We start from the raw sequence: 14,805 nt of genomic DNA, 5'->3' as shown, positions 1-14,805 counted from the left end.
TTCCATGCAGGGAGGAGGGAGGAGGGTTTGGTAGAGGGAAGGGAGAGGTGTAGCCGGGTTTGCTGCTGATAGGAGTGAGTCTGCCCCAGGTCACTTCCTGTGTCTTTGCTCTAGCAGCACCTCTTCCTTCTTCTCATAAGCTGTTCATGATCTGAGCTGGTGCCTCTTTCAGCAAAAACTGAAAGTACACTTTATTAATTCAGCTACTTTATGCTCTAAGCTTGGGAAGGAAACAAATGGAGCCAATAAATCACATAGCCTTTGTGCCAGTGGTTGTAATTGAGCTCAAAGACTTTGGTTTACCGCCAGGTTGACTGGATTTCCATGATTCTATAAGGCTGCGGAATGATTGTAAGTAAAAATCAATATTCATAATCGCTCCTGAAGACCCTTCCTCCAAGCAGCTGACAGCATTGAAAGCTCTCTGTGGAGTAGATAGGAAGCAGGTATTCTGGTTTCCACTTTAGATGAATTAACTAAAACGGGCTTTGTGCTGTGCAGCATTAGCATACCTGTGTATGTAGGCCTATGTGCTTATTACTTAATTAATCAAGTTACTTATTCAGGATATGGTCTCTCTTCAGAGGTATTGCATGGGCACGAGGAAGCGGGACAGCAGAATTATATGCACCTCTTTATTTACATCCCGCAGGGGAAATGTGTCTACTTGTCAGAAACATGTTAGAACTGTGAAAAAGTACATGAAATCAGTCATTTTAGTACTTTAAGTCATAGTTCTATTTGTTCTGGACACTAGTAAAAAAGTTAAGTCCTCCCTTCCCCCAGAGATAGAAAAGCATAAAAAAGAGAAACCAAATGCTTTGATACTGCTCATTTGACAATGCTATTGACATTGTCGCCTTGTGGCGGGGCCTGTGACTCAGTTTCCAGTCTCTGCCCTGCTTTCTCCACAAGCATGGTATCTCTTCTCACCACCTCCTTCAGCCCAGTCCTGCTGTCAGTCCTGAACACAGTGGGGGGTGTTACAGTACCCGATAATTTAGGGTTAATGAGAGACCCAGGTTCAGTAGCCGACTGTGAGAAACTACCTCCCAAGGCTGCTTCCACCGCAGACTTTGTTGGGAGGAACTCCACGTGAGTTATCCCACACTTGGGAAAGTTTCTGTTGACCTTGGAAGTTCTATAGTTAGAAATACAGTCAGTTAAATAACTCCCCGAGAGTCACGTAGCATATTAGGTGATGGAGCAGGATTTCTATTCCCGAAGTGAAGGTTTCCAATGAATCAGTTAGTCCCCAATTAATAACAAAAGTGTTCAGATCCCAACGCTTTCAATGGAAGCTTTAAGGGAAAATGCTTTTACATTAACTTGTTTCTTTCCAGATGGGAGAGGTACAATGACCACAGTCACTATTTTCATACCAAGTAATAATAGGACCTACTATGAACCAATATCCTTTAATATATGAATTTACATTATGCCTTTACACATATTAACTCAATGAAACCTCTCACAGCCGCCCTATGAATAGGTATTGCTGTTCTTCTCATTTTATAGATAAAGACTGGGCACAGAGAGGCTACGTAAAAGCTGCCCACTATCACTCAGGTAGGACGAGACTGCGCTGGGAGAATGAGCCCTGGTGGTCCAGTTGCCAAGAGTGTTTTCACAAGATTTATACCTTGAGAATGATGTTACTGAGGAGAGAGGGAAGGTCACACCCCTTACCTGGTAGAGGCTGACGTACTGTTTCCGCAGCCACTGCTGTCTTTGGTCAGGGAACTTCCTCATCTTTCTCACAGCTTTAGTGAGTTCCAACAATCCGCTGAAGAGCATTTTAGCTGTGTGCTTTGGTGCCACAAAGTGCAGTAATCTATTGTCCGTGGTCTGAAGCCCATAGAGCAGCGTCACACCAGTCTCCGAGAGAAACATGCCACTTAGTTTGTTCTGAACACACACAGTGTGTATATCAATGCTAGGGTGCCCCATGTACACAGCCTTTACGGAAAACAGATCCAAGACCCCCTCCGCCAGGCCACTTAATCCAGCGTTGCCCAGTAATGGGAATTTGCCAGGCTCGGACGTGGCAGTAAGCACACCAAGTTTTGCTTTTGCACTGGCTGGGGAGGCCGTGGTGGGCTTTATCCAGGTCAGGGTGCTATTGTCAGGCTGAAGCTGGAGGAAGCAGCGGGCAGAGAGGTGCGTGTCCTGGTCATAGCGGATGACCGTGGCCCCCTGCAGCAGGAACTGGTGCACGTCAGCTCGGATGGACAGCACGTACCATGGGATGAGCTCTATCCCGTGGTCAAAGGCCTTCTGTGGCTCTTCTAACCCATGAGGGTCCCATTCTTTGGGCTGCTCAAAGATGTCATTTTCCGTATCCAGCAAATCTCCAATTACAAACCTGATGGAAAGAGATACAAATTTGGTCTGTCTTATAAGCAGAAGTGAGAACAACACAAAGCCTTTCACTGACACTAGACATCATTTTTTATTCCACAATGAACTGAAATTAGCATAGAAAACATAAAATGCACAGTAATTTTTATAGCTATATTCTAAAACCTTGTATATAGCAATATTATAAACACAGGGATAAGGAAAGAAATTACTAGGTCAGTTATGTATTTTAATGTCAACAGCAATCATCATGTATTCATTTTCCCTCTTGTGTCAGGAACTGTGTTAAATATTCTACATACATTTTTGCACTTGACCCTACTTTCGAAGTAAGGTTTCTTACTTTTTTTTTTTTTAAATCCTATGAAGATACCTGAGGTTCAGAAGGGGTGGGTAACTCGCTCCAGGTTACCCAGCTCAGAAGAGGCCTACCCGAGGCAGGATTCTGGTCTGTCTGACTCTTTAGCTTAGAACCTTCATCACTAGGTTCTTTGCCTTCAACTTGATCATTAACAAGAGTCATGACCTGAATACAGCAGGGCTAACGTGGGCAAACCAAGCCTTAATAAGCTGGCCTGAGAAGAGCCTCTGTTAAAAATCAAACATAGATTAGTTCAAAGACACTTGTTGGGAAATAGAGTCATGGCAGCCCGAGGAGCAAAACAGGTCTCCCTGAAGCAACCTTAGATTCTCACCGGATGTGTGTGCACACAAAGGATTTGTCTGCTTAGAAAGTTAGCACGTTTCCTGCCCTGAGTGAGGAACCTGTCTTTGTTTTTAGAACCAGAAGGATCTGGGGGTGGGGACGGGGGGAAGGCTCCCTCCTTTCTATCTGGTCGCCTGGGTAGGAACATGCCCAAGAGAGATTCATTCTCTTCAAAGCATGAGAGATTGTTAGTAAGATCAAGGCTTCTGCTGTTGGACCCATACACATTACAAGCAAAGCAAAGTGGTGAGTGAAACTGAGAAGGAGCTGGTCCACACATGTCTGGGAAGGAACGTTCCCATTGTCCTGAGGCACTTGGGCAGCCCACTGCCTCTTGGCGAAGCATGAGCAGCAGCAGCACTGGGCTTCTTGGACTCAGTCTAGATCCTGGTCCCCGAGCGAGATCCCAGTCCTGCCTCCAAATAGCAGGTCTTCCTCCTCGCCTCACATAAATAGATATCCTTAAAAAAAGAAAAGAAACCTACAGATCTCACAAATCTGATGGTCAGAATATCCTTTTCAGATTACTCACCCTGGAAACAATCCAAATGTCCAGCAACGATAAAATGTATAAATAAAACCTGGTATACTCATACAATGTAATTCTGCACAGCAATGAAAATAACACCCAACAGCTAACTACGTGTAACAACATGGGCAAATTGTAAGCAAGACACACAAGAAATAATACTACATTTATATACATGTAAATTTCTAAATCAGGAAAAAATGTAGCAATGCATAATAGTGGTAAAATTATAAAGAAAAGCAGGATGTATTGTCATAAAATGGACAGCAGTGAATTTTTCTCTAGGAGGAGAAATTATTGATATAATTAAGAAGGGAAATAAGGGGTTTATGGGAGCTGGTCATGTTTCCATTCTGGGTGGTAGTTATGCACATATTCACTTGATAATTATTCAAATACTAGTACATTAGTTTTTAAGAAAATGTTAAATTTTAGAATAGTTTTAGATATGTAGAGAAATTGCAAAGAGAGTATACCTCCGCATCCACTTTCCCCTATTATTAACATCTTATATTAAGGATGGTATATCTGACACAATTCATAAACCAATACTGACACATTACTATTCACAACAGTCCATACTCTATTTAGATTTCCTTCATTTTTTACCCATGTCCTTTTTCTGTCCCAGGACTCCATCCAGGACACCACATTGTAGTTAGTTGTCCTGTTTCTTTAGACATGATGGTTTCTCAGCCTTTCCTTGTTTTTGATGATCTTGACAATTTTGAGAAACACGGCTCAGGTATTTTGTAGAATGTCCCTCAATTAGAATTTGCCTGATATTTTTCTTATAAGTAGCCTGGGGTTCGAGGCTCTGGGCAGGAAGCCCATGGAGGGAGTGGCATTCACATCACGTCATATCCAGGGGACAGACTGTCAACACGACTTACCCCTGTTGACGCTGACCTGGGTGAGGGGGTGTTGGTCATGGGCTATTTTTTCTTTTAAAACCTCCTCTCTGTACTGTCCTCATTGGAAGGAAGTCGCTAGGCGCAGCCCACGTGTAAGGAGTGAGGAGTTATGCTCTACCTCCTACAGGGCAGAGTACCTAATAAGTTATTTGGAATTATCTCTTCTCCCCCACTTGTTTATTTACCATTTATATATATGAACTCGTGCATATTTACTTAACACTTTAGGTTATAATCGAATGCTACTTTATTTTGCTGAAATTGGCCATTGCGAGCGTTTGTAGTCGGCTCTTGTGTACTTTTTAAAGAAACAGCCCATGACCAACACTCCCTCGGCCAGGTCAGCGTCCACAGGGGTAAGTCATGCTGACAGTCTGTTTTGTTGTTTTTTTAAGCACATCTCTACTTTCTGGCACAACAACATGTTCCTGGCTCATCTTGTGTATTTCCAGCCCCCGTCCTAGAATCAACCATTCCTTCAAGGAGCTTTGCTTTCTTTTCTTGAAGAAAGTTATTAGAAATCAAGATCTGGTTGCTATGTGCAAAAATACATTCTACTTTATGCACTTAATGTTCCATTTCCACATAAAAAGGCAAAGAAAGAAAGAAAAAAAAAAGTCCTTTGTAGACACTTAGTTCCATCCTGATGAAATTGCTCTCAGTAACAATGGAAAACCAACACTGTGTCCTCTTACATATACTATACTGGTGCCCATGCCCCCCACATACAGCACGGTGATTAGGAACATGCCCCCTAGAATCACTCTAAGTCTAATGGTCAGCTCCACCACCTATTTGCTGTGTGACCTAGTCAAAGGACTCAACTTCTCTGAGCCTCACTTTACCTATCTGTTATTGGCAAAAAGACAATACCCATTTCACAGATAAATGATGAAGTTCAAATAAAATAACACCCGTGAAGCACACAGCACAGCATCTGGCTCAGTGAAGTATACCACTATGATTAAGTATAGGAAGACGGAGGTTTCTTCCCTCCCACTTCTCCTTCCCCACTTCCGTTCCTGAGCCTAACCCAGCCCAGCTGTTCCTCTAGAGGGGCTTTCTTTAGACCACAGCCAAGCCCTTTAATCTTTTTATTTCCTTTCTTTGGAACCATTTCCATAGTCTTTATGTCATACTTTTTGTTTTTGTTTTGTTTTGTTTTTCAAGTACAAAAAGGATTCAATTGGGAAGTGTTAGTACCCATGAAATACAACATATGTTAAGCTGGACTTAAAATTTCTGATTTTCATTTAGCAAGAGAAATGGTGCTTCCCATATTTTGTTTAGTTTGAGTTCTGAACTAAATCAAGCATTTTCCAGCCAAAAAAACCCCTACAAGCATTAATTATGAAGAATAGTGTCTGGAAAGGAAAACTCTAAGCTTTTCTGGAGCCCATTTCTGCTGCTCAGAGATGATGGGAGCTGGGCGAGAGAATAGACACTGTTTCTTAGAGTCAGTTTCTTTCTTTCTTTCTTTCTTTCTTCTTCTTTTTTTTCAGAACAAAAGAACTAATGCTCAGCGTTAATATTCCATTACAAAGCATTCTTCCAGGGACGAGTGCCCAGATAAAACGGACAATTGTTTGTAAAGAAATAAGTTCCTTTCGAGAAGGAACCTAGTAGCTTTGTCTCTCAGTGGATTTTATGCACTTCTATACCTGACCCTCTCAGGAGACACGTTTCTGTGGGTTTACAAAAAGGAATAAGGTGGAACTTAAAGATTTATTTAGGAACCAAATAACATTAACCAAATGTCAAAGATGTGGTTTACTGGTAAAGAAACTACCTTGTCAAACAAGTCATATGTCTTAAGGAGAGGACGACGGAGTAAAAAGAGAAGGGAAGTTTGTATCCCACCCCAGAGGGCTTCTGTAGTATCCTCCAGTTAGAAACCACAAATTAATAGATAAACACTTTTCTAATGTTCCCTGGTGAAAATATTCTCTTAGGGGACAAGTGTATTTTCTTAATAACCCTTCATGACTTCCTACAAAGTTAATATGATTACATGAACATAATTCATCAGGTGATAAGCCTAAATTAATTTTGTAAGATCAGAGAAAATGTATCCCTTCTCCAAAGGACTAACTATAGCTGCTCTCTAATAACATCCAGACTTTTAAGCTTGCTTCTGGCAAATTCTTGCTTTTAATTAACCTAGCACTTTCCTCAATAACAGGCAGCTTCTAAATCATATCTGGGTGGTGTGTGGACTTCGGAGCCCGTTAGCCTGAGGTTAAATCCTGGCCCTGCTGGGCGAGAGATCACGAGGAAAATGCAACTGCTGTGAGGATTAAATAATGTGACATGTATAAAATATTACAACAATGTTTGTTAAAAGTGACTCTCAATAAATAATAGCACGTTAAATATTACTAATATCATTATTGTCAAAATTGTATTTACAACATCAGTATGAGGCTCTGGACCCAGAATTGATTCCCAAGTCCTGGAAACAGGGCCCGCTAGTCTGCTTTCAGTGACTTTATCAAACACCCCACCCCCGCCTCGTGTGTCCAGCGCTTCATTTCAGAGGCGCAGTCACTTGGGGTAAAGAAACTGTTCCTGGTACTGAGACACAGAGGTTACAATGTGAGCATTTCAAAATGGCTTCACAGGTTTTGTAAAAGAAATATTTACATTTTTGAGCTATTTCCCCTCCTCCTAAGAGTGCTTAGAAGCAGGATCTGGAAAATGGGAAGCGGAAGGGAAATGTTCTTAGGATGTAGATGATAAAACCGTTAGAAAGGGAACAAGAGAATAAGCAGAAGGCTGGAAATAAAAATGTCATGAGAGGTGACAGGATTAGGTAAGAAATTTATCACTTGAAGGAACCCCCAGCAAATGGAAAAGATGGTGAAGGTGAAGGGAAAGCTCAGCAGCTTGGTCTCTGAGGCTCAAACAAAGGTAACACTCCTGAAGGTATTTTAGAAAGGTGGACACTTTTAATTAACACCCCACCCCAAAACAAGTAAAGGTTGTTATAAAAAAAGAGCCATATGAAATTCATTATTTTATCTACTCAGAGATGATGTTTCCCTTATAGTAGGATTTAAGGAATGAATTTTTGCCAGAACTCAATATGAAGAAAAGGTTTATCCCGAAAGTCTATTTGATTTTTCTTACAAATACCGTGAAACTTGTAATAAATCATGACTCCATCTTCCCTTTGGGCATTAAAAATCTCAGAACAAAATTAAGTCACTATAAAAAATGTAGAGCATACACTTTTGTATTATTTCTCCCTAACTTATTTCCCTTAATATCTTCAATTATTTATATTTACTCTCATAGGCATCTACAAATTTTTTTGTGTGGAAGGAGGTAGATATATACATAAATACCTATACAGGTAAATAGAGGTAGATATAGGTTAAGGACTTAAATGGCTATGAGATGCTTCTTGGGTAGACATGTGCTTATTTGTAGGTGGTCCCCTGATACTGTACATACTAACACATATATAATGCTACCTATATATAATACTAAAGTCAACACACTGTTAGTGAGAAAACTTTCAAAATCTTTGAACTGAGATAAACTTAAAAGAAAGCTAGCTACCTGCGAGACATTTGAGCTTTAGGGCTGGGACACTGGAGAGGGCACTAACAGTTAACCTCTGAGCACCTGGGTCCTCTGTGGAGGAATGAGCAAGGAAGTGAGGTCTGGAAGGAGGCCCAAAGAAATTTGGAATATAGGCTTACCTCCTTAAAACATAATAGCATTAGGGGTTCAGATACAAAGCATTCATTTCTGTGTTCACACTGAGTCTAAATATCTAGTACTCCAACTCCAAATAAATTATTTTCTGAAAATACTGTCACCCTTCCCATCGTAGGCTCACACACATACACAGAAAACCGGGAAAGACTCTGCAAAATGAATAGCAATGGCTTACCAACACACACACAGACACACACATGCACACACACACGTATAAGGACCCTAAGACAATGGCAAGGTCTGATTCATGAGTACTGACTACAAATAAAACCTTTCGTGGCAAAGATGTCAACGCCAGTAGACCTAACAGTTCTGGCGGTGCTCAAGGATTGACTCCTCCAGCTGGGCCAGGCTCTGCCATTTGAGACAGGCTTGACCGTGACTAAACGACTTTGAAGAGAAGCAACGCATGCCCCCCTGGTTTCTGGTCTTCCATTTGGTTGTGGGTAAGCACATCTGGCTAGATTGCAATGCCTGCTGATAAACAGCAATTGGAACAACTAAACAGTTGCAAAGCTGAGGTTGTCACCTCACAGAGCTGTGTTTCTGAAAGTGAGAGCCTTGACCACCAGACTTAGAATCACTCAAAGGTTGGGGGAAGCTGCTAAAATACTATCTAGGTCTCACTCTACCCCTACTAAATCACTATATTTCACTTAAAAATGCTAACACTCACCATCCTGTGTTCCACTCAGTGATTATTAAAAACTATTTGTATAGCAGCTATGAAATAAACAAATGGGACCGTGGTTCTAATCCTGAAATTTAATTGGTTGAATTTTTAGAAATAGCAGGGTAGCTCTAGTTTCCTTTAGAGGGCTAACTGATGGCAAGAAATTAGATTATAAGTAGTAATTTTAGAACAAAGCAGCCAAGTTAAAAAGAAAAATTCTTGCCCAGCCCACATGGCTCAGTGGTTTAGTGTTGACCTATGAACTAAGAGGTTAACAGTTTGATTCCTAGTCAGGGCACATGCATGGGTTGCAGGCTGGATCCCCAGTGTGGGGTGTGCAGGAAGCAGCCGATCAATGATTCTCTCACCATTGATGTTTCTATCTCTCTCTCCTTCTCCCTTCCTCTCTGAAATCAATAAAAAACATATTAAAAAAAAGAAAAAAATTCTAATTTAGAATTGTAAAGATGGAAGAGAAAGAAGCCTTGCTTTACTGATAAAGGTGGTAGGTTTTTTTAGGCATCTGCCTGAAACCAAACCGAAGTAGGAAGAAGAAGCAATGAGCCCCTTCCTTCCCGTTAACATGTAAACTCACTGGCAGCGAGCTTTTTCCTTCAGGGAGTTTTTCCGAGAGCTGCTCCCCTCACTGGGGCTGTCCTCGTCCTCCGCCTCCAGACTGCGGCTGCAGCTCCTGATGATCTGAAAGATGCTGTTGACGGTGGACTCCTTCTCTGCATTCTTCAAGCCATTTTGTCCCACGCGTTGTAAAAAATTATCTTGTCCACTGTAGTCAGCTACAAACTACAGAAAAATATACCGAGAGATTGTTATTGCGACGTCATACAGTACATCTAAATAACCTACGTGGCTAGAGAAATGAAATCGTAATAGTCATAAATAATGGTATTTGTGCCTATTTTACTGGAAAAAAACAAGAACCTCCAGGAAACACATTTTTTCCCCTTTCACCACATGAACTATCAAAACTTACTCTTGTTTTCACTAAGACAACTTTAGTCCCTCTAGGAACTAACACTGCACTTGGAATTGAAAACACAAAAAAGCAATATTATTCCAAGGTTCCCTAGAGAGAAGATCAGCCACTTTCCTGAGGAAGGGCAGGATTATTTTATCTTTGCAGGGAGAATTGAGACAAACCATGGAAAAGTGTACTGTACTACGGAACCAGATAAAATCACCGAGAAAGGTGGCATTTTGCTTTCCTTCCCATATGTCCGAAGGTGACCCAGGGGCTTCCTGGCCGTGTTTGCACCCTTATCGTCTGTGTCTTGACCGGGAAGTTTCTCCCACGCCCCTGCTGCAGCGGGGCCTTGAGACGTGGCGCTCCCTCCTGAAGCACGAGGGAGCGGGTGTGGGTGCGGCTGGGGACTTGCTTTCAGGGTTCTCCTTCACTTCTTACACTTTCATTCCCCTTAAATAAGCCGGGAGATGGAGCCGGCTGAGTTGCCTGTACCCATCAGGGGCTCTAGGTCTCCCTGATACCAGGAGATGCCTTTGTGCCCGGGTGACATAGAAGAGGCTGATGTTTTAGAAGAGTCTTCCCACTGCCGCCAAGAGGGAGTGTGTGTGTGTGTGTGTGTGTGTGTGTGTGTGTGTGTGTGTGTGTGTGTGAGATCAGTGGATACTGCCACCATGGTGAGAATGAGCCTAGATTCAGGTGTGGGACTTCCAGGTGTGTCCCACAACTGAGTCTAGTTCCAGGTATAGGACTCCTCAAAATTCTCCATGAAGCTCGCCTCCCGTTTAGTCTCTCCTTTCATTTCTACACCTGAAATAGGGAGGTTTCTTACCTTCTTCCAGTTTCTCAGTGTCCCTCCTCTCCAGTGCCCAATGCCCCGAGGCAAAGCTCACATGGTCCTCTCCTCTCTGGGAGTCAGTAACAGGAAGCAATGGGCCTGGGACAAGTGAGGCAGCCGTGGCCAGCAGCCTGGAGCCCATCTTCAGATGAGGCACCAGCTTTTCCATCGTCCCCCCCACGAAGGAAGAGAGGAAGGCACTGCTGACTTGCCCACATTCTTACTTCTGCCGATTTGGAAAAGTTAAGACTCTCACCTGACCCTTTATCCTCTGCATCCAGACATCCCCAACCAATGAGACAAAAGAAAACCCCATCAATCTTAAGAAAAAAATCAGAAAGCAATGCCAGTTTCCACTGGTACCTTCACATTGTCCCATTAAAGCTAACTTAACCAGCTCTGGCTGTCTTGGCTCAGTGGACAGAGCTTGGGCCTGTGGACTGAAGGGTCCCAGGTTCGATTCCAGTCAGGGGCACATGCCCGGGTTGTGGGCTTGATCCCTGGTAGGGGGAGTGCAGGAGGCAGCTGGTCCACGATTCTCTCTCATCATGGATGCTTTTCTCTCCCTCTCCCTTCCTCTCCGAAATTAAAAAAAAAAAAATTAAAAAATAAAAAAGCTAACTTAACTATACTAAGCCCTAAACAGTGCCGGTTGGCGTTCTGTTCTCCGGAACTCTCAGGGACCTAACAGTGACCCACACAGCAGTAACAACGGACCCCTGGGGTCACGAAGGTATCCCTCCTCACTGAAGTGAGTGGCGAGCAGGGACAGCAGTGAGGCTCCGGATCGCGAGGACTGCGAAAGGCCTCACTCACCTCTAGAGTTTCCTCCTGGGAATTGTATCTGGGGCAGAGCTTCACGAGGCCCGAGGCGCCGTCCAGCACTTCGCAGAGCTCCTTCAGGAACACCCCGCAGAACGGGACCACCCTGCAGCCCGGGATGTGCAGCGCCCGCGTCACCACCTTCCTGTACTCGCAGGAGGATTCGTGCTGAGCCATGGCGTCCTTCAGGCTCCTCATGGTCTCCAGGTCAGACTGGTCCATGAACTGCCACATTTTTAAAACTTTTCTTGACCTATTTGCAAGTAAATCACACCTTTTTTTCAGACCGAAGAAGAAATAATATGGTTTACAGTGCATAGCCTAAATTCTGTACAGAGTCATTCTTTTTCTCTCTGTTTTAATATTTATTTAGGATCCATATCTCCACCTACTTCCCCAAACGATGTCTAATATTACTTGTATAAAATGAAACACTAAATGAAATAGGACCGATACAAACGAAAACCCATGTGGAAGGCGTTAGTTTGGAAGGTGGGCACTGAACTTAGGCGGGAGCTTTCCTAGCAGCGATGCCCAGAGGGAAACCTCTGGGGAACCGTGTTTGTACGAGTACTGATGGAGGGCTGCCTGCAGAAAACGTGTCATCCACTCCTCTTGATCCTTTCAACGTGACCCCTGGGTGCACGCAAGGCCTGCTTCAGCCTCTTTGCTTTTACTGACTCCAGCTTTGACATCAAGCCACTGGCCCATCCTGTGGGGCATTACCTTGAAGTATTATTTGCATAAAAGGATGTTAAATGGGACTTTCCTATTTTGAAACTGCTGCGAAGGAGAGGCTCCAGCTTGTCCCTGAAACTGCTCTGCACCCCAGCGGTCTTGTAGCCACCACCGGCCACGACTGCACCTGGTTGGCCGGGGAGGGGATACTATCAGTGTTACGGAGAAAGGGGACATCACTCGAAGTTTGGGGGCTTCAAGTGGACTCTTTGGAGAGGTGGACCCGTGTCCTGGGTAGTTTGTGGGTCACACAGACTGTGTGTGACTCTTGCCTGGGAAAGTCTGACAAGAGAGGCTGCCATGTGAGGGAGAAGGTTCGAGTGGGTGTGTCATGCATTTGCAAAGTCTGAGAGTGTTTCCTGTGAGTCGGGAGTGGACACTGTGCCAGGCAGTTGGCCCTGCACTATCTTAAAAGGTCCGCCTGCCAAATGAGGTGACTCCAGAGGAACGTCTGGGAGGGCAGGGCCTCTGGAGCTGGACCCTGGGGACTGAGGGTGCACCGCCTCTTGCCAGGCAATGGTGCCATGGGAGATGGGGGACGTTAGGGGAATAACTAGAAAACGCCCCAAATCACCACATACAGCTCTCTCTGTGGGAACACCGAGGCCAGATTACAGCTGTTCTGGTCCAGTAAGATCCCTCCTTCCTCTACCCTGCTTCCTTCTCTGCTCTCCTGCCCACTTTTCCTGCAGGACCCTGAGTTGGAGGGAGGGAGAGAAAGATAAACCATTCCTTTTCATCCTACTGCAGCTTTCTGAGACTGATTGGGCTGCAAAATGTGGGAAAAAGGCAAAGCTTTAAATTAACTGAGAGGTTGCAATTTTGATTTACATCAGACTGGATTGAAAATTCATTATGTAATATATAAGGTATTTGAAAGAATAAAGAAATTTAACATGACAAACACCCATGTACCAACCTTTCGGTTTAAAAAACAAAACATTAACAATACGGTTGAGTCCTGGACAACATTGCTAAGTGGTTAGAGCGTCGGCCCGAAATCCGAAGGGTCACAGGTTCCATTCTGGTCATGGGCACATATGTGGGTTGCAGGTTCCCCACCCTGGTTGGAGCAAGTGTGGGAGGCAACCAATTGCTGTGGGTCTCTCACATTGATCTCTCTCTCTCTCTCCCCTCTCCACCTTCCCCCTCCCTTCCACTCTCTCTAAAATCAATGCAAAGAATATCCTCCAGTGAGGATTAACAACAACAACAATACGGTTGAGGCCCCAGTGGATTCCTCCATTGAGGACATGCTCCCCCCTCATTCCCCCACCAAAGGGGACCACGGCTGCGAGTGCAGTGATCTCATTCCCTAACAGATCTTTGTACTTCCACAACACGTGCATATATCATTAAGCAGTTTGTAGAACAGTCTATTTTGTAAACTGTATATAGATGGTGTACCACTGTACACGCTTAGAAAACCTCCTTTTTTTTGCAGGGATTCATTCACACTCATGAACATAGGTGAACGAGACAGCTCGTTAACCACACCAGTGACTGGGAAAGTGAGAGGCTCTCCCACGATGTAATCCAAGCCAAGGGAGGCAGGGCCAGTTAGCAGGTTTGAAACACAGTGAGGTCAGGAGAATAAAAGTTTTTCCAATTTCACCCCATTAAGTCCAGCTAGTCCTATAACTGGTTTCTTATAGGCTGGTGAGAATCTATTTTGGGGCAGTAAAAGGAGGTATAAATAAATGAAGTGAATAAATGAATGAGACATGGTTCTCATTACTTGATCATCCTTTCTGTAGTAGAGTCGTCAATCCTCAGCAAAGATCAATGTGTGTTTTTTTGTTAGATTGAGAATTGACACTATTTTAAAACCTTTATTTCTCTTTTTGATTATAAAGGTACTAGAGGATCATTGTAGAAAATCTGGAAAATACCAAAAATATAGAAAATCCACCCAAAGATCTACCATCTACATTAGGTATCTTTCCTTCTAGTATTTATTCTATTTGTGTCTGCCTGGTATAAATATTTTATAAACTTTGATGTATAAATATTGCAGAGGTTATTACATATGGTTTTGTTCCACATATTTTTGTGTATTATATGTTACTGGTTTTCCAATGATATTAAAAAATTGCCATAAACATTAATTTTGGTGGCTAAATAACATTCCAGTGTATGGATGTATCCTATTAGTTCCTTCATTTTTCTCTTGTTCATTTGGGTTATTTTAAACTGACATCAAGATTGAGTAAGTATTATTATATGTAAATCTTGTATTTCTAATTGTTTCCTTAAAATAGCTGAGAATTTAGTTTGAGGAAGCAAAATATACAATTAGAAAACCAAAATCATTTAACAATAAGGTTGCTCTCTTTTTCCATCCAATTGCTTAAAAAAAAAACTTTAGTTATCTTGATGCAGTTCAATTACTTATAATCTAAATATTTTTAAGCCTGAAGGCATGCACACTAGCTCTACCTCTACCATCATTTTATCATAAGAACATCTAGCAACTTATCTCCTGTATCTGAAATAAAAGGACAAAGAAATCCCTCAAG

At 42.9% G+C, this 14,805-nt stretch overlaps 2 protein-coding genes across 6 annotated transcripts in view; one reads left to right on the top strand and one right to left on the bottom strand.

Annotated features, from left to right (window-relative positions):
- PLCE1 (phospholipase C epsilon 1) overlaps positions 1 to 14,805 on the bottom strand; it is a 362,610-nt gene that overhangs the window by 72,719 nt on the left and 275,086 nt on the right. For all 5 annotated transcript variants that reach the window (XM_079793644.1, XM_079793646.1, XM_079793643.1 and 2 more), the window contains 3 exons: positions 11,543 to 11,801; positions 9,505 to 9,710; positions 1,690 to 2,365 (listed from right to left, as the gene is read on the bottom strand). In XM_079793644.1, coding sequence (XP_079649770.1) covers positions 1,690 to 2,365; positions 9,505 to 9,710; positions 11,543 to 11,801 — 1,141 coding nt within the window. The remainder of the gene's footprint in view (positions 1 to 1,689; positions 2,366 to 9,504; positions 9,711 to 11,542; positions 11,802 to 14,805) is intronic.
- Positions 10,265 to 14,805, top strand: part of LOC307112730 (protein FRA10AC1) — a 509,765-nt gene continuing 505,224 nt past the window's right edge. Inside the window, exon 1 of the mRNA XM_079793657.1 lies at positions 10,265 to 10,281. The gene's annotated coding sequence lies outside the window, so the exon portion shown is untranslated. The remainder of the gene's footprint in view (positions 10,282 to 14,805) is intronic.

Source organism: Cnephaeus nilssonii, assembly GCF_951640355.1.
Source record: "Cnephaeus nilssonii genome assembly, chromosome: 16".
Lineage (NCBI taxonomy): Eukaryota > Metazoa > Chordata > Mammalia > Chiroptera > Vespertilionidae > Cnephaeus > Cnephaeus nilssonii.
This window is presented reverse-complemented; position numbering and strand designations above follow the sequence as displayed.